The sequence below is a fragment of the Falco rusticolus genome, chromosome 8, assembly GCF_015220075.1.
Source record: "Falco rusticolus isolate bFalRus1 chromosome 8, bFalRus1.pri, whole genome shotgun sequence".
Lineage (NCBI taxonomy): Eukaryota > Metazoa > Chordata > Aves > Falconiformes > Falconidae > Falco > Falco rusticolus.
This window is the reverse complement of record NC_051194.1, coordinates 10,192,638-10,211,315: the sequence shown is the minus strand read 5'-3', so window position 1 is coordinate 10,211,315 and position 18,678 is coordinate 10,192,638. Positions and strand designations below refer to the sequence as shown.

General features: G+C 51.5%; 1 protein-coding gene across 8 annotated transcripts in view; it reads right to left on the bottom strand.

The window, feature by feature from the left end:
- The window catches only part of NSD1 (nuclear receptor binding SET domain protein 1), a 66,878-nt gene extending 49,969 nt beyond the window's left edge, over window positions 1-16,909 (bottom strand). For 6 of the 8 annotated variants that reach the window (XR_005105718.1, XR_005105719.1, XM_037397178.1 and 3 more), the window contains exons 1-2: window positions 15,846-15,952; window positions 14,936-15,633 (exon numbers count right to left, since the gene is read on the bottom strand). Coding sequence is in view for 6 of the 8 variants with exons in the window: in XM_037397178.1 (XP_037253075.1) it covers window positions 14,936-15,613 (678 nt within the window). In the remaining 2 variants the exon portion in view is untranslated. Of the gene's footprint in view, window positions 1-763; window positions 1,258-14,935; window positions 15,634-15,845; window positions 15,953-16,775 lie in introns of those variants that run through there. The other 2 variants (XM_037397179.1, XM_037397183.1) reach the window with 2 other exon arrangements.
- Window positions 16,910-18,678: the final 1,769 nt, after the last annotated feature.

Genomic DNA, 18,678 nt, shown 5'->3' with positions numbered 1-18,678 from the left:
TATTCTGCATCAGGTTGAACTTTATGGGTTTTCTTCATGTGGTTAAAGACAATACAAAAGGATAAACCCCTCTGTTACATGAAAAAAGCAGGTACTGATGTTACAGACTACATTGCTGAAATTCTTCTCGCTCGGCCATCAAAAACCACGCAGTAACTTATCACTGAGCAGGAGCTCAGGAACATGGAATGAAGACACCATACAGAGGGCTGCAGACCCTCATTCTGTCACTGCCTGCTGCAGCCTCCACACCTCCACCACGACACAAACACAGGCTTTCTGGAACAAAAATACGCACCTGTGAGCACAGGAGCAGAGGTGCTAGCTACCTTTACCGGTGCTTTTAAAAAGCAGATGCACTTTTAGATGCAAATTCCATCACCACCACCCCAGCCTTTTTTTTTCTCTCCATTTCCAGCTTCTGTTCTTCCTGTAAACGTGACTTTTGCAACACATCTTCCAACCCTAGGCTTTAAGGAGCATATGTATATCATAACTGATCATCTCAAACGCAGTGCACAGTACAATGTATGTGCATCTTACTGACAACTGTAACCTGAGCACAGTCAGCTCGACAGAACAGTAAAACTATGCTGGGGACCTGCCAAAGCCATTCACACTGATCCACCTGAGGGACACCCACACCCCCTGCCTAGAGGCAAGTCTGCATTTAAATCAACTTTGTCACCCTCTAATACCCCACTCAGCCTCTCTTGAAAATGTGACTTTCAAGGAACTATTCAGACAATGCTTAAACAGTTACCTCTCTTTCCGAGCAGCCAGCAACCATTCTCATTCCTCTGTTTGCTCTCTCCCTTCTAAGGCATTAGTAGTCAGACACTGGCCTCAAGGTTGCCCACCAAAGGCTCCACCAGTGGGTCGAGAGGCAGATCAGAAGAGCCATGTTCCAGCGTCCCTGAGAAAAAGCCTTGTAACAGGACACACTGCAGCAGGCTGCAGTCCTCTACTATTTCCCTGTCTACTCTCCCTACATCCCACCACCTGGCCAGAGATCCCTTTACATATCCATAGAAAAAAAAGTTCTGCTAAGGAGTTTTAAGGTTTATAACATTAAAAAAAAGAAACTAGTAGAGGAGTGAAAGCAGCAGTTATTACCATTTCTAGGTACAGCAAGACTCTTCCTTTAAACTCTGCTGCATGATGCCAGAATTACAGCCCCCAAAGCATGTATTTCTTGGGTAAGAATACAACAAATTTCATTCCTATTACAGTTAACATTTACTATGCCCAGATCAAACTGCTAATATTGGCCATCAGGCTAAAGTTCAGCCCTGCAGTAACCGTGATTTTTCTGTGAGCTAGGGAAAGCGCAAGTTGTTTTTTTAAAAACAATGAACTTCAGATGTAGTCCCTACACATGGTCAGAGAGCATTGTTTACCTACAGAGCATGGAGACGTTCAAGCATTTAAATAAAAAAAACTTGTGAGCCATTGCATACCAGGTAGGTACCATGTTGTAACTCCAGTGTTGATACACTGAAGAAATTCAAAGCAGGGAAGAGACTGAGTTAGCAAGAAAAGGAAGGACAGTGCCTTGCTCTGTCAGTGAGCAACACCACAGGCTTTGTATCTATCTAGACATTCTCCTGAAGGGAGCTGGTATGTTTGGCATTAATTTGCTGTTCAGATGGGACAAGCTACAGCCTACACTCTAGACAATACGCAGTTATTTCAGATCACCTTGTACTATTTTTGGTGAGGACATGGATTTATCTTTCCAATGTTTTTCAAGCTCTCTCCACCCATGCAAGACCCCAAATGACCACTAATCACTGAGGAAGGGGTCACAAGCCAAGGTTCAGCAGCAGGATGACACAAACATTTCTATCTTGAAAGTCAGCTCCTGAATTTGTACTATGCTAAACACACCAGTCTGCAATTCACCAAGTGAAATATCGAAAGTCTGTGCTCAGCTTCATGAGAAAGGAGGCTTTCTAATAGAAAGCAAGCATCTCTGCCCTCCTAAAATTCTCACCATAAGGCAAATAGGAAACATACCAAGAAATAAAGCTTACTTTTCTAAGTGGTTTTATTATTGCACACATACTATCAGTCCTCAACTGTCTCTCACCTATCTTCTGCCCTTTAAAATAACCACATCGTTAAAAAGTGACAAAGTTAAAAAGTGACAAAAATAACACTTATCTGTTCTTTGTTACATCACTTGAAGTTCCTGTTCAATCCATTAATCTTGAGGGAAGAAGTGTCACAAAGCACAAGTCCACAAACACATGCATATGCTGACAGCCATGGGGTGCAACTTTCCTGCAGCGCTGGAGCAGTACTGTCACCTCCACCGCAGTGTGGCACAGCAGCAGACAAGCCACGTGCCCAACAGTGAGACAGGGGATGCAACCAGCTTGGCAGAGCCACAGTAAGACCAAACAAACTGCGTGCAAAGGGGCAGATATACATCTACTGTCACAAGCCAAGATTTTTGATATTGTATATCCAAAAAGCCCAGCTGTCCAGAGACCAGACACTGAGCTGCAACCATCATAGCCCTGCACACTTGAAACTCAGACCTGATTTGGAAAGACGTGACAGAAATGCTTAGCCAAAACAGCCCTATTAGAGTTTATTCCTGACTTAAATTATAAACATGATATTATTCAATGAAGCAGCGGACAGAACATGCTTTTGGAGAAAGGCTGGGGCAGCAAAAGAGACTGTGCGTGAGGATGGAGAAAAGCAAGAAGGAAGCCACTGACCTCCAAGAATAATGAAGGAAGATCCTGCCAAGCCTGTTTCAGGCACAAAGTGGACAGAATCAAAGCCAAGGAAGAAAATAAAAGGAGGCAGCCAAATCCAAATGATAATTGAACAATACAGTATAAACAATGACACTAATAGCCTTTTCCGCTGCAGCCGATACCTGCCCAGGGCCCTGCAGCAGGAGCACAGGATATCTCATGAGCAGATCTCACCACACTAGTAGCTGCCAGGTAAGTCACACCCCATGCACCAGCCAGCGCATACATCTGCGCCAGGGGCAGAAGGCAGCAACAACTCTGCCCCGTAAGCTTCCAGTGCTCTCTTCAAACCTTCTCATTCCAGCATCAGGTTGCCCCTCCCTGCAGCCCATCTACCCCCAGGATTACAAACAGGCTGTTCCCAGTATCTACTCCTTACTAGTTAGAACTGGAACCCTGGTGATGGTCAGTCCACCATCTCCCTCGTGACCACCTTTTTTTCCTTAAAGTTCAATGATCATTAGTTTTCTCCTGAACAGGATGAGATAGCAAGGAGTTCACCTAATTCCTACAACCCACCCCCAGATACGGCTGAACTGGCTGAAGATCAACAGCTCTTCGTACTAGCACAAAAAAAAAATATCTAACAAAGCAAATTTGAGGCAGAGATGACATCTGAAGACACTTGGACTAGCCTGGGCAAAACAGTCTGCTTAAAGCAGGATCTACTAACAATCTAATCACATGGTTGGTGTCACCAGTGTGCCATGCCTAGGACATGCCACTCCCAACTCCTGCCATTTCACCATCATACAACAGGTCATTTACCCTCTGCCCTTGCAAAGGAGGGGCAGCAACTGGGGCAAATTCTATTAAAAGCACTCCCAGAACCAGTCTGGAAGGGCATTGCTAAAAGTATCCTAAAAGCACTTCCCTGCAGCTAAAGTTCAACCTCATTTTTCCAAATTTTCCAAAAATATTTTGAAATTTTTTTTATTACTTTCAAAAAATAAATTCCAAAATTACAGTTTAAGACAAAGCAGAGCAGCTTCAACCTCAGCCCTCTGAGCTCAGGCTTATCCTTCTGTCCTGAGCCCATACAGCTCCTCTCACGAGCAGGGGGCCCAGAGCCTTTAACTCCAGTCACAGAATCAAGCAGCGATGGCTGCAACTCTCATACAGTAACTGCTGCTGACAGTCGGAGATAGTTAACAATTCCTACGACCATCCTGCTCCTAAGGGTGGTGAGGTTGGAAAGAAGTCTAAGTGATCCACTGTTCATTATTTCATTCTGCTCCAACACTCATGCACTGGGAAATGAACAAATACAGATAAAGGAAAAAAGACAGCAATTGGGGAAATAATTTTTACTGGTGAATGTTGCACGTAAAAGATAAAAAGGAGATGAGATTAAGAACAACACTGAAGCAAAGTCAAGAACTGAAATTAGTAACTGCTTGTGATGAAAGCCAAAAAATAAATTCTCATTTGCAAAGATCCCGGTTTTAAGTAAGTTTTTCTGAAATCAAAACCAAATTGGCTGAAAAAAACATAAAATGGAAAGAATATTAAATTATATGTACTTCGTAGCTTAGTAAGTATTCGAAGCCAAGCAAAAACGTCATCAATCAAAGTTTCCTCCACGCAAAGTATCATTACCGAGCGTATGAGCTTTCAGCCCTTATAGAGAGAGGGTCCAATCCTGAACCTGCACTCATGCAGGCAGAGCAGGAGCCCTCTGTGCTCCACTGTGAAAAAACTTACAGGAATAAATCCCTGCACAGGGAGAGGGTAAGCCCAACGGGAGTAAGTTATGTACAAAAACCACCCAAACCACAACACCTGCATGGTGTATCTGCTGAAGCCATCACCTCCCTCACCACAGTAATCATCACACTGACACTTCAAGTCAAACGCAGAAGTCGAAGAAGCCTGCCGGAAACCCACAGGCAGCCTGCACTGCTGGGGACCAGGGGACATGCCCTTTGTCCCCTGCACTGCTCCAGTCTTCCTTCAGATTCAGCACTGCAGCAAAAAGCAAACAGGCATCTGACCTACATTCACATCTGAAAAAGTATACTACCTCTTATCTGGGACCATTATCACGCAGAAGTGTTAAATACTCACCAATTAAATATTCACTAGCAAAAAATACAGCAGAGATTATGATACAAGCCAAACTTCTGTTATCTGCATGCCTACGGATATTTGTTGTCTTTGGCAAGTTTTTAGTACGTTTTCCAGGCTGCAGCAGCCTATAAACGCAAAGGGTGCTACGTACATATGAACTACCGTGAAAGGCTAAATTAAAGAGATCTGACTGCACTACATTTGGTAATTCCTATATCCTGAAGCATTTCTATTAAGCTCAAGAGTTACAAACATCTGGATTTTAAATAAAGAATGTACTGATGGGAGAATACCAAGTCTCGGACACCAAGGTAACTGGTTAACAGCATCCCTGTTTCACTTTCTTAATGGAGATCTTTTTCCTTATGGACTGGATAGAACAGCAGTACAATAGAAAGCTTTAGCACTTCAGCATCCTAATAATCAGAAGCACACCGGACAGCAAGGTTTGAGGAAGGCAGAAAGAAGCAGGAAAGAAGGGGTACGATCTCACCAGATCCCTGGTGGAGAGAAATCCACAGACACACAAACATACAAAAGATTTCAAGCCACTGCCAGGAGCCTGAAACAGGAAAGACTCTTTTAACACTTGATTATCCGCATACATTTCAAGTGATAAACCAAGTTCTCTTTAAATCTGGCTTTTCTAACCAGCACTAAATGTTTCAAGCAAGAGGAACTGCAGGCATTACCAAAACTCAGCTATGTCTCACAAAGAAAAAATATCACAAGTACCTTATGTCAGAGAACTGGCATAAAAACCTAAACTGAAACCAGGTCATCAGATCTGCCCCCTTTTTTCAGCCTTACTTTTGTGCTCCTCTGTATATTATCAAACAAATTGTGAACAAGCAAGACATCTGATAAACACAATGTTCGTCTTCAGACAGGAAGTTTCTAAACCCTTGAAATGAAAAACTGATTCAAACTGTGCAAAATAAAACTTGGTTATTCTAATTTATATATGTAAATTGTATCCATTACAGCTTAATCTGTAATGCTTCATTCTGCTTACTAGAGAACACATACATGCAGCACAAAGTGAATATTGCATTAGAACCTCAACGGTTAAAAACTGGGAGTTTGGGTTGAATTAAATGTGTAACTACTAACACTTGCTTGTTCATTCTTTTGGTTTGTTTGTTGGTTTGGTTTGGGGGTTTTTTGGGTTTTTGTTGAGTTTTTTTTTATTCCATTTTAAATGCTTCTTTAAAAGCAACAAACATTTAACATGGGTTTGCAAATTTAATCTTCTGCAGAAATTATGGATCGTGCACAGAAGGTGAAGGTACAATCCCACTTTGTTAGCCCAAATGCAAAGATGCCACTTACAAAAGACCATAACCTCCTCAAAATGAGGTGGTATTCAGCATGCACATTCTCCCTGTCCAACTGAACCATTTTTCCAAAACAAAAAATTGTACATGTTCTGTTCACATAAAATTAAGTTTTAATTTGCATTTAAGATTTCAGCTGCTTTTGATGAATCCCTACCAAAAATGCAATCTGAAGTTCTGAACACTAGCAGTGCAATAAACTTACCTTGTACTTATTTATTTGTTTGTATCTATTCACACTTAGAGCCATGCCCTGAGGGAGGTTCATGCTTCTACCATCAGGTCCTGCAAACTTATGCTTCAGAGAGGCTTCCTAATCTTTATGCTGCACATCCAGCTTCCTAAACATACCCCCACATATACTGTGAGAGGACAGCCAACTAAAATTAAGAAGAATCGGACTTGTTTCACTGCTATTTAGAAATCTGTGGGAGACTGCCACATTAGCCAAAATAGTAAGAAGTCTGAATAGGTGCTTGGGAAAAATCGAACAACAAAGTAACATCAGGGTGAACAGAGAAACTACTAAAAGTGAGATAACCACCCTGCTCCTTGCCCTTCTTGCATGAGGCAACAGCCAGGTTTCTATCTTTCCACCAACAGTGGGAGGAAAAGTCACGAACACACTCCTCCCAGACTGGAGGAACGTGGAACCTTCGAGCAGGGCCCAGGGCAAGAGCCTCGTGGCATGCTCAGCACCAGAGGCCCTACAGGAGCTGAAAAAAGCTGGAGGAATCCAGTGTGCTGAGATACTACTGTGCAAGATATTATCTGTTCACTTTTTCCTAAAAAATAGCAAACCAAAAGGCACCCCATCCTTTGGCTAGTATGCGATACTGTTGGATTGCTCTATCCAACTCAACACTTCTGGTTTCTCACACTCTGAAGTGAATTTCTGCATGTCCAGAAATAAATTAAAAAAAAGTCCCCAATGCATTAGTTGTGATGAGTGTCTAGAAAGTTCTTATGAGTTACACTGGTATTTTATTACCTATAAAACTTTTTCCTGAAGACCACAGCAGCGTGAATGTGACATCTCCCACAGCAATCGCAGCTATCCCATACTGGATGTAACCCATGGAACAAGCTCCCTATCGAGAACTTGCACAAAGCTTTGCTTAGCAACCCTGCTGCTCCCTACCACAGCACTTCACCCACCTGCACCCACCCACCCCACCCCCCGAGGAAGAGGATGGAGAGGGACAGGGGGAAGCCTGCAGGACTGGAGATGCGTTGCCCTTTCCCTGTGGCTCAGTCACTAACGGCACTCCCGGCCCCGCTCCCTTTCCCACATCACTAGTGCTGCCCCTTCCACCCGCCGCTTCACGCAGAGCCACAGCAACAGCTCAGCACCCAAGCCGATGCCGCTGACTGTCAGACAAACCATCCATTTACAGCTTGTGCAGCTCCCTCACAGCTGAGGCTACCACCAAACCCGGCAACGAGCTGAGTGGGTCAGCTCAGTACAAACCTGCTGCTCTGGCTGTGCTAGAGACAGAACCAGCCATGGCCAGACCTACCCTCATGAGTGCTGGGAAAGACAGATGATACACAAGGACTTTTCTCTCAATTTCTTTTTCCCATTTTTCCAAAGACCCAGATGAGATAAATCTTGATGCAATCTTAATGGTAACCACAGAAAGCCAACATGTCAACTTTAACGAGTGCTTCTCCATCCTTCAATAGAGGCAAAGCAACACTGCTGAAATTCCTCCTAGCTTCATCAGTGCTTCTGGACACAAGAGATGGATGTGCACCAAGTCAATCTTTATCGCTATTGCACATTTAATCACTGCTGCAAAGCTACTGTGAGCAGCCACACCGAAACCAGATTTCTCATTTAACAAGAACAGAGAACTTCAGCTGGCACCTGCCAGCAGTGTCAGCCTCTGCCTCCAATCCACAGCAGCATCCTCCCCTCCCCTGGGTGCTGCAGCCAGGAGCATCCACTCAGGTCAGCCAAAGCAACACCCATGCTCCTACCCAGGACTGTACCAGTGAGACACCCAACTCTCCACTTTCCAGTCTGTCTCTGCACAGCACCACAACTCTGCAGGCATGCCGAACTCCTTGGTGCTACCATTCCACTCCCTTGCTGCAGCTACTCGCTGAGAGGAGCCCAAACACGCATCTGTGTGCTGCATGTGGCCTTGCTAATGCTCCCCGCTGGCACCCCAATCCTGCACCACCGAGAAACCTTGCACACTTAGCAAGAAGGCCCCTATAATCCCCAGGCACAACTGCAAGGACTATGCTCAAGCATCTCCAAACCCAGAAACTACCTGTGCCTGACTGACCTCCCCACAGGCTAAACCATGAATTGCTCTTTGCAGCCCTTCCCAGAGCACTGGTAGAGCAACTCCAGTGCCCAGGCACAATCCTGTCCCACCGCACACTGAGAAGCCCTAAACCCTTTTACTAGTGCCAAACCATTTCTTTGATGTCACCACCACACCTTGCAGTTTCCCACACCAGCTTGACCTTAACTGGTAACACTGCACTCACCCCAATGTAACACAACTTCCAGCAACTATTTCAGCAAAGCAAACTGCAACTTTTATCACCCCTTCTCCCAACACAGGACAGCCAGTCAGGCAGGAGATGGCAGCCCTGCCTGCTCCAGAAGCGACCCACAGCACAAATGCAACATTACACTTGACTCAACACAAAATTCACGCAGGTCAAACATTGCAACTAACATGAGCAACGTGTTCTGTAACTCAGTGGTCTGCAAACTTTCAGCTGCAAAAAAATACTCTGATGCCATGAAATTATATGAAAGCAAGCAAGGCTATTGTTGATAGGTCTAAATTCACTAGACAAGAGTCTGCACCTGGGAAGTGTTTAGGGGTCCACAAATCAATAGAGGTTGAAAACTGCTGCTCTAATTCAAAGCAGACTCTCTTACAGACCTTTTCCACCCATTAACTTGGAAATCCTGGCAATGTCTTACCCAACATAAAGGATTTAACTCCCATTTTACCGAGCAAAAACTGCATTGCACAGCACAGATGGCTCTGTGCAGACAGAACAAAACATGGGTCATATTTTTCTGGTATTAAAAATGGCATTAACTTTATTATTATTATTTTTTAAAAAATTCACAGGGAAAGCCCCCCTGCTAGGATTGAGTTTGTTTCTTCAGGTGCTTCTATTCCCTGTGCCTGTCTAAATGCCAGAGCAAATAACTGGAAAAAAACAATCAAAATTACTACATACAAGAAGCTATCAGTCACAGGCAAGAAAAACAAGAGGCATATTCTAAGCAACTAGACAAAATTGATCACCACCCATAACACTGGTTTTTAAGTTAAGAATGTCTTTTTAGGAAATACTGTCCCAATTATAACTTGAAACATACTACTGGGGGGGGGCTCAAGTAGCTTGTTAATCATTTTCAGAGTTGAAGACACCTCTTCAGTGAGCTACAGATTTGTTCACTTAACATGAGGAAATTAAAAAAAATATGATACAACCTAGTAATTGTTACACATCACACAGTTTAACCCCACTTCTGGGAACCGGGTGCAATGAGGTGCAACAAGAAGCTGCTACACTGCAAGAGGCAATCAACAAATCCCCGACTTCACGCAAAACAGAAGTGTGTTGCCCTGAAGACAAACACTACTGCTACAGCAAACTGAGCCGCTACCATTGATTTTAACAAGGGCTTAGAAGAAGCTGCAACAGCAGAACTAGAATCACTGTACCCTCATCAATGTAAGATTTCTTGGAAAAAAAAAGGTTCAAGTCCTGGGAAACGCACTTTTCCAAAAGGTATCACACCAGCCAGTAAACACAAAGACAGTCAGAACAGGTCACAGGCCTCGAGAGGCAGCATACATCCTAAAAAAAGCACCTGTAAAAGCCAGTTTTGTTGCTACTGTTGGCCATTTTTTCCTGTAACAGTAGCAGGTGACATACTAAGCGTGCCACGCTGTACAGAGTAGAACTGCACTGCTTAATAGCCCAGTGAAGTCTACACTCCTCTAGTCTTCACTAGAGACGTGAAAGTATTTATGACTGCAGAGAGTAGGTTAACCAGGACATTGCTTGAATGAAGTCTCTCTTACCCTAGCTTTAAAAGTAAGTTTAAATAGAGAAAGCAGAAGCGACATACAGGTTTATACCATTACATTCAGCAAAACCTTGCCTTCAAGACTGTCCAAACTGCAAGAAACACCTCTAGTTTTGCGATTTCAGACAGGTATGTTCAGCTTGAGAGCTGTATGGCCCCACACGAACTGCAAAGGCATCAATCACTCAAATTTCACATGGCATGACAGGTAGCCAGCACATCCATACTTTCATAGACCCAATCCGCTGTGCAGAAGAGCTCTAGATCCTACAAACTGTTCAAAAAATTGCCATCACTCAAAGCGAGCTGCTCCTTACACCTAGGGTACACAGTCCTGCTGGGGCAGCATGTTAACACCCGCTCACACCACCACGGCAAAGAGGCAATGCAGTACTGTCACATCATGAAAGCACCAAAAGTCATTAAGGACCTCAAAAATTTACAGCTGAGCAGTAACACAGCCTAGGACACTGCCCTAACTGTGGAAGTATCCACTGCTCTGGATGCCTACCACAGCTGAAGTCCCTTGCAGGTAAGTTTAGAACTATTCAAGACACAGATGTCCTTCAGTACAGGGGTCCAGTGCATGCCAGCAGACTGCACAACCAGGTAAGATCCAGCTATGTGCTCTTTTCCGAGAAAAAAAATAACATCTTCCAAACAGTGTAAACCTTAGTGGCAAAGAAGGGAGTGCACAAGATCAGACACACAGCGACAGCAGTACACCCAAAGCCTGTTCTTACCAGGTGCACGCAGAGGGAGACCATGCCTGCTGGAAGCACAGACTGCCACAGAATTAATCTTCTCACCAGGAAGATGTCAACTGGCTGAGGAAATTTATGTTCCCTGCTCAAACAAGCCACCGCCATGCCTATTGTATCTCAGGGATATAACGTTACCAGTAGTTAGTTACACCTCAAATCAACAGTCTGTAGTAGGAGATTCTTTCAGAAATATTTACAGGACTAGCAAGTATCACGTGGCATTGGTTCCCTTATTTTATTTTTAGCAAAGAGAGAAATGGCACTAGACATGTCAGTTAATAAACGAAAGCCCAGAGTAACTCTCACATAGGGACACAAACATTTTATAATGAGAGTTGTTTCCCAGAGCTGCAGATTGCAATGGAACTCAAGTTCATCACGGATTAATTCTAGGCTTAAAAGAGAGGACTTCGCTGGCCCTCAGTACTTTTAACATGTAAAATATGGTGTAGTTCTGGTAAAGCAAAAACCTTTCAGGAGCTCTATACACACGCCCTACTCATTCCTTACACCCAGCCACTGGAAGTAGCCATCCTTAGCGCTGAAAGATCTGGCTCTGGATTCCCCTGTGCTTCACTTCCTCACTGCCGTTACCCAACCATCACACTCTACAGTGTGGAGCTAGACAACAAGGAAATAGTACGAGAAGAACAAAAAGCAACACTGAGCAAATGCCTCACGCAAGCTCAGCACGTCCCGCAGCCTGAAGCCATTAGGGCCCTGTAGAAAAAACTGCTTGTGCATGCGTAACCCAGGGTCCTACAGCTACAGCGTGTAACATACAAGCACAAAAAGTGGCACAGATATACTTGAAACCAAGAACTCTCTGCTTCCCGGTGCCCAACTTGGCAAACCAAATGACTCTAACATACTATGCGGGTAGCAATTAAAAACCAACAAAATGGCAAAGTGAAAACCAAGTTACATGGCACCAAAAGATACACAAAAAAAGCAAAAATTTCAGCATGAGAGTTCTGCCAGGAACAAGTCCACCTGCTCCAATTCCTCAGCAACCGAGTTCAAGCAAGAACTACAGTACTCAGACCTTACATGGCTGCACCCACCCTCCCCAGTGCTGGAGCCTGGGCCCATGCTCCCTCCAGCTCCACAAAATGCTGTCCAGGAGCTCTACAACAGCGCTAAAGACAAGCTCATGTCAAGATGGTAAAGAATAAACAGATTAAAAAATTACTTCCCGTTTCAATTTAAGTGGTAATAACCCAACGTGTGAACAAGGAAATAAGCCAGCAGTCACTGTATTGTCAGTTCTGGAGCAGAAACAAGACCCAAGAACCACTGCTATAATTTCCTTGTCTCCAACACAGAATCTGTCAGTAGCTGTTTGGAGTATGTAGAACTTCAGTCAACCTTAATTAAGATTAACTTGACACTTAAAATAACTTCACTTCCGAATATGCACATCCTTCTTTACAACTGAATGCTACCTGAGCAACCTCTGGCCCGTTTGGGGCCCTGTCTGAGTGCAACAGATGACAGGGCCATTAACAAATCCCCATGCAAAACAATACCTGCCACCATCCCTCCTACCTAGAGGCATTACTTAAATGCTGGACTTTGCATTCCACTAAAGACTAAACCAAATGCTGGCCCTTCTGCTGGAAGCACTCTTGACATTTTGGAAATCAGCCTTTTCAAAGCCAATTTCCAATGATCTAGTGAAAAATTCTAAACTTACAAGGGGCAGATACGGAGGTCTGAGATACACGCACACTTTCCCCTTGTCACACTTTCCTCTTATCGAGACACAGGCTGTTTGAGCAGCAGTGGGCATACTCAAAGTCCTGAGTTTCAAAAATTAAAGGCTCTGAGAAAGTCTTGCTGTAAGGTGGAAGAGCCCCATCATCAGGTTGAGTAAAGGTGATATCTGAAAAATTAGTGCAGCCATGACAAGCCACGTTGAAAATAACAGTGCAGACTCCTGGGCATTGGTGATTGTTGATTTGGGGTGGGTTTTTGTTTTAAGTTTTAGCAGTCTCTCAAAAAAAGTGAATTCCGGTTACTCAAATACAAACGAGACTAGAATTAAACGCCTGCATGAATACATGATCTGAGGAGCAAGCCTGGTTATTTCTAGCTACTATGTCATGTTCAACAATTAAAAGATTCTAACTGCCTCAATGGTAACTTGGCACAGAGACAAATCCCTATCTCTTCCCATCCCACAAACAGCAGGGCTAAAATGAAGGACCGCCTGGACAACCCACACTTCCTAAGGGAAGAATGCAAGACTCAAAAACGATCCAAGGCTGCCTAAAAAAATACTTTTCTTCTTTGCATTTTTTTTTCTGAACACAGCTATGCTTTTAAGTCACCAAAACAATTCAGCAAGGCTAACCTTGTACTACAGCAGACAGGAAGGCAATGCTAGTGAAGTCAACCCCTCGTTGCATATTCAAATAACAGCCTCAAACACCCAAGACAGTTTTGTCATCATACAAGCTGCAGTTCTGTGCAGCACATAGTAAAGCCACTGATAGCAAAGGCAAATGTTGTGAAAGTACCTCTGCTAGCTTCTGTTTACAAAGTGAGACCCTCCCACAACCGCATCACCGAGCACATGTCTGCTGAGAGATCGCTGCTTTGCTCTGCAAAACAAAGCTAAGTAGATGCACAAACCTCAGACCCACAGCAGCGTCTTAACCCCCAAAGACTAAAGACCGAGTATCCACAAGGAGACGGATTCTTCCCAAAGAACACTCAAGATGATCAGCTACCCAGAGCCAGAGCTGAGCCTAACTGCACCACAAGCAAATTAAGCAGCTATCAGCATCTTCCTGAAATGATTCCGTCCATGGGCACTCCGTGACAACTGCTCCCGGGGCACACAGCAGGAACATGGCATGTTCCCAAATGAACACCGGAGAAAGCAAGTGTTTCTCCCCAGGTGCTGCATGCACCAGCAGCATCTGTCGGGCATCAGTGGCTCTACTGAAAGTAAAGAAAGTGAGATGGTTTCGGTGTCAGTGCTGTCACCAGTTAATTTTCACACCCTGCATCGAGTAATACTTAAAACCCCGAGCATCCCGCAGTAAGAAACCCGAAGTTTGCAAAAACATATTTAAGAAATGCACATTAAAACTACCCAACTGCAAGAAATAAACATGTGTGTGCAAACAGTCAAGCTGCAAAGCATCCAAAAAATTATGCCTCCATTCAAAAGAACTTTATGTAAAAAAGCTGAACGCATCTAACTCAGAAGTCTGAAAGTTCAAGCCGCTCTGCTTCTTATTAAGCGTATTAGAAAGCAAAGTAAAGGAATTTTGAGTGTAGAGAAATTAGAAAGGAAAAAAAAAAAAAGCCAGCCCGCATGAGAGGCACGGTTTCCTGCCCGTGAGGTGTGTCAGGCCGTGACACAGCCCCTCCCTGGCCATCGCCGAGGTATCACGGCTTGGGCACCTCAAGCCGGGCCAGACAAAGGGCCGTCTGACAGCGTTAAACCCGTGCAGGCAGGAGAAGGGAAAGCTCTCCTCCTGCCTGCGTCAGCCCCAGCACGCTCAAAAAACAAAACAAAACAAAACCCCAAAAAAACACAGAACCCCACGCCTGTAACGGGGTGGGGGACGGGACACGGACAGCCCACTCCACGCAACTTCGCCGCGATCGGCTGCCCGCGGGCGGAGGGCCGGTGCCTGTCCCTCCCGGGAGCCGCGGCGGGCACAGGTGCGCGGCACAGCCCGCTGACAGCCCGCGGCCCCGGGGCCGCCCGCCCCCCCCCGCGCCTCGGCAGGGTCCCCTCGGCAAGATGGCTGCCCGCCCTCGAGGGTGCCGGCTGCGAGGGCGCCCGGGCCGGCCCCGCCGGCCTCCGCCGCAAAATGGCAGCGGCCGCGGCCCTCCGCCCGGCGCGCCCCCCCACCCCACCCCGCCGCCCGCCCGCGCCCCGCCGGTGCTTACGAGCTGCAGGGCGGCCGCCGCGCCGGTGGCGGACGGCTCCAGCTTCTCCCCGGGGCCGCCGTCCGGCGCCGCCGTCGGCATCAGCTCAGCCGGCTGCAAGCGGGGCGGCAGCGGGCTGGCGGGGCCCTGCTGCGGCCCAGGGCGGCCGCGGCCCCGCGAGCCGGGCTCGGCCGCCGCCTCCTCCTCCCCGTCCGCCGCCGCCTCCTCCTCCTCCTCCTCGTCGTCCTCGTCGTCGTCGTCGTCCTCCTCCTCCTCCTCCGGCGTCTCGGCGCCCTCCTCCGCCTCCTCTCCGCCGTCCCGCAGGAGCAAGGGGAACGCCAGGGCCCCTCGGGGCGCGTCGGCCGCCGGGCCGGGTCCGTCGGCGCCGGCCGCCGGGTCCTGCGCTGCGGGGAGGCGGGGGGACGGCGAGCCGGGGTCGGGCAAGGCCTCAGCCCCGTCGGCGGCGCCGCCGAGGTACTCAGCGTTGATCATAGAGGCCAGGTCCTGCAGCCGGCGCAGCGGGATGTAGCAGGACGAGGGGTCCTGGCCGTAGACGGGCTTGGCGGCGGCCAGCTGCATGGCGGGCGGCTCGGCGCCGCGGCCCTCGCCGAAGGGGCCGCCCTTGGCCTCGGCGGCCGCCAGCGAGGTGCCGAAGGGGACGAGGCAGCTGCGCCGGCTCACTTCGCAGGCCTGCTCCATGCCGGGCCGCGGGCATCCACCTGCGGGCACAGCACAATGGGGTCAGCCCGGCCGCCGCCGCAAAATGGCAGCCGCGCCCGGGGGCCCGCTCCGCTCCGCCGGCCCCGCGCGGGCCGACGCTGCCGTCGCCGCCGCGCTAGGCCCAGGCCGCGGCCCGTCGCCCGACACTAGCCCGCCGGGCCGCGGGCCGCCCGTCTCGCCCGACGACGCCGCCCCGCGGGGCGCCGCTCACCTGCGGCCGCCGCGGCCGGCTCGCCGCCTGCCCCCGGTACGGGCCGAGAAGGAGACGCGCCGACCTGGCCCGGCCAGGCCCCGCCAGCGCTCCTCCGCCGCCTCCCTCCTCCCTCCCCCGCATGCGCGCGCCCGCCGCCGCCATCCCGCCGGCGCGCGCCCCGCGCCTGCGCGCGCGCCCCCCGCGGCCGCTCTTGGGGTTCGGCGGCGGCCAATCAGCGCGCGCCCGCGCGGGGGCCCCCCCACCCCGCCCCCCCACACACAGCGGGCCCCCCCCCCCCTCCTCCCCCGCGCGCTGCCCGCCTGGGGGGGGTGGGGGAGGGGGCGCTCACTGCTGCCCCCCCCCGGCGCACCCCGACGCCACCGGCCGCCCCAAGGCCCGGCCTTGCCCCGCCGCGGCCCCGCTCCCCGCCGCGGCCCGGCCCGGCCCGGTCGGCCCCGCGCCCTCGGGCCCGCCGCCCCCACCTCCATCTTAGGCGGGGGCGGGGGGGGGGCATCGGGCGGCCCCGCCACGACGGGACGGGGCGGGACGGGGCGGCCCGGCCGCGCCTCACCTGCGGGTCCCCGCGCCCCGGCCGGCCGCCGCCGCCGCCTTCCCCCCTCCTCCCTCGGCCTAGTCGGCCGCGGGGCCGGCGGGCAGGCCGCGGGCCTGCGAGCGGCGGCTGAGCGGGCGCCAACAAAATGGAGTCGGCCGGGCCCTGCGCCCCGGCGGGGCACCAGGCGGGCGGCGCCTCCTGCCCGGCGGTGCGGGCCACCCGCCCCGCCTCGGCCCTGGCCCCGGCCCCTGTCCCAGCGGGCGGTCAGCGGGGTGGGGGGCGCGGGCTGCCGCCCGCCCCCGCCGGGCTCGGGTTACCCCCTGCCATTGTCCGCCGCGCCCCGCGGGCTGGGCCCGGCGCCCCGGCCGCGCTCCCCCCGGCGCCCTCCCGCGCACCGGCGTGCCGGGCCGTCGCCCTCCGCGGGGCTCGCCGTGCCGTGCCGTGCCTCGCCTCGCCTCGGCTCGCCTCGCCCGCCGGGGAGCGGCGCCCGGGTGCCCACGGCCTGGCTGTCCTCGCCGGGCTCCGCCGCTCCCGGACAGCGAGCGCCGCGCTCCCGCCCGCCCTCCCGCCGCCGAGCGGCGCGCAGCCGGCCCCGCTCTCGCCCGCTCCTCCGGGCCGGGCCGCCATCAGCGCCCCGCCACCCCACCTCGGCCGGCCAGGGGCCCCCGCAGCGGGTGGCAGCGGCTTCGTCGCTACCTCCAGATGGGGGCCGGGGTCTCCGCCGCCAGCCGCGCACGGGTCCGGGCGCCGCGCCACGCCGCCGCCGCACCGGCACGGCTGGGCAGGCACGGGGCGGGGGCGGCCGTGCGGGGGGCAGCGGCCGGGGCAGCGCGGGGATGTGGCACCGGGGCGGTGCTGCCCAGGCCGCGCGGGGGGCAGGGCCCGGCCACCCCCCGGGGTGCCGGGCGGGGAGCTGGGTGCCGCGGCGGGACTTGGCGCGGAGCTGCCCGGGCGGACCCGCGCCCCCCGCCTGCCGCTGCCCTTTGTTTGCACCCCCACTCACACACACACACACACACACACACACACACCCGCCTCCCCGGCCCAGCCGTGCGGGAGCCCCTGGCCGTGCTGGCGCCGGACTGCCCCCCCCCACCCCCGCCCCCCACGCCGGGCAGGGGCCCCCGAGCAGCCTCTCTGCACACTCAGGCAGGCGGCAGCGCCCGCTGCCTGGTCCTTGCTGCCCGGCCAGGGTGCAGCCTTCTCCCGCTGAAAACACCGTCCTGGGGCGGCTATGGGCTGGCATCTCGGCAGAGCAGTGGCACCAGGCCTGCAGGCAGCCCTGCACCCTGCCTCCTCCCTGCCTACGTGTGCTGGCAGCTCCTCCGAGGGTTCCCGGTCTCCTCCACTGCCCCTTTGGCCCTGCCCGGGCAATCCCTCCTGCCCTGTCTGCAGCTAGCCATGAGGCAACCATTCCTTTCCCAGCATCTGCCCCAGAGGAGCCACACCGAGGTCGCCAACCCCTTGTTCCCCCCACAGGTGTGCTGCCACCGTGGAGAGACTGCCATGTTCAGTCTCAGGCCGCTCCAGCACACCCACGGAGGGTGGGGTAACTTGGCAGGAAGCGCCACAGTCAGAGGTTCTGCTTGTGACATGTTTGTCCCTCTGAGGTCCTAGCCCGCGGCTCGGCTGATGGCACCCAACCCAACGCAGGCCATCGTGCCCGGTGCCCATATGCTGTGGCAACACATGGGAGCTGGGACTGTGCTGTGCCAGTGCCGTGCAAGCCAGGCGCTGAGGCCTGGCGTCCATGCGGTCCTCCAGAGATGGGGCAGCACCTGCCATAGCTGGGGCCGTGGCTGGGGTCCCTCTTTTACACCTAAATGGGGAAACACCTCCAGCACAGCCCGTCTCCCTGGGATCGACTCCAGCAGCAGCAGCCGCACCCCGGCACACCCAGGCCAAGGCCTGGCAGCCAACCTGCCTCCTTTCTCTTTGGAGCAACCTGCCATGCACGTTTCCGCCACGTTCCCAAAATAAAGCTAATGGTTTATTTATAACCCCCTGGGGGCGGGCAGGGCCCTGTGCCGTGTCTCTCCATAGCCTGGTGTCCAAGACCCAGCAAGCGAGACCCAGCAGGCGAGGGCTGGCCCGGGGAGAGGTTTAGGACTGTCCCCAAGCAGAGGAGCTGCACACTGGACGCTGGTCATCACCAGCTGCCCTCACGCTGCTCGTTTGCCCTCTCCTGGGCTGGCAGAGCGGGGAGAGACAGGGCCACCGGCAGGGCATGTCCCAGCCTGGGCCCAGTGGCCGACCTGCTGCCACCTCTGGCTTGAGCCCTCCGCTCCTAGGAATGTG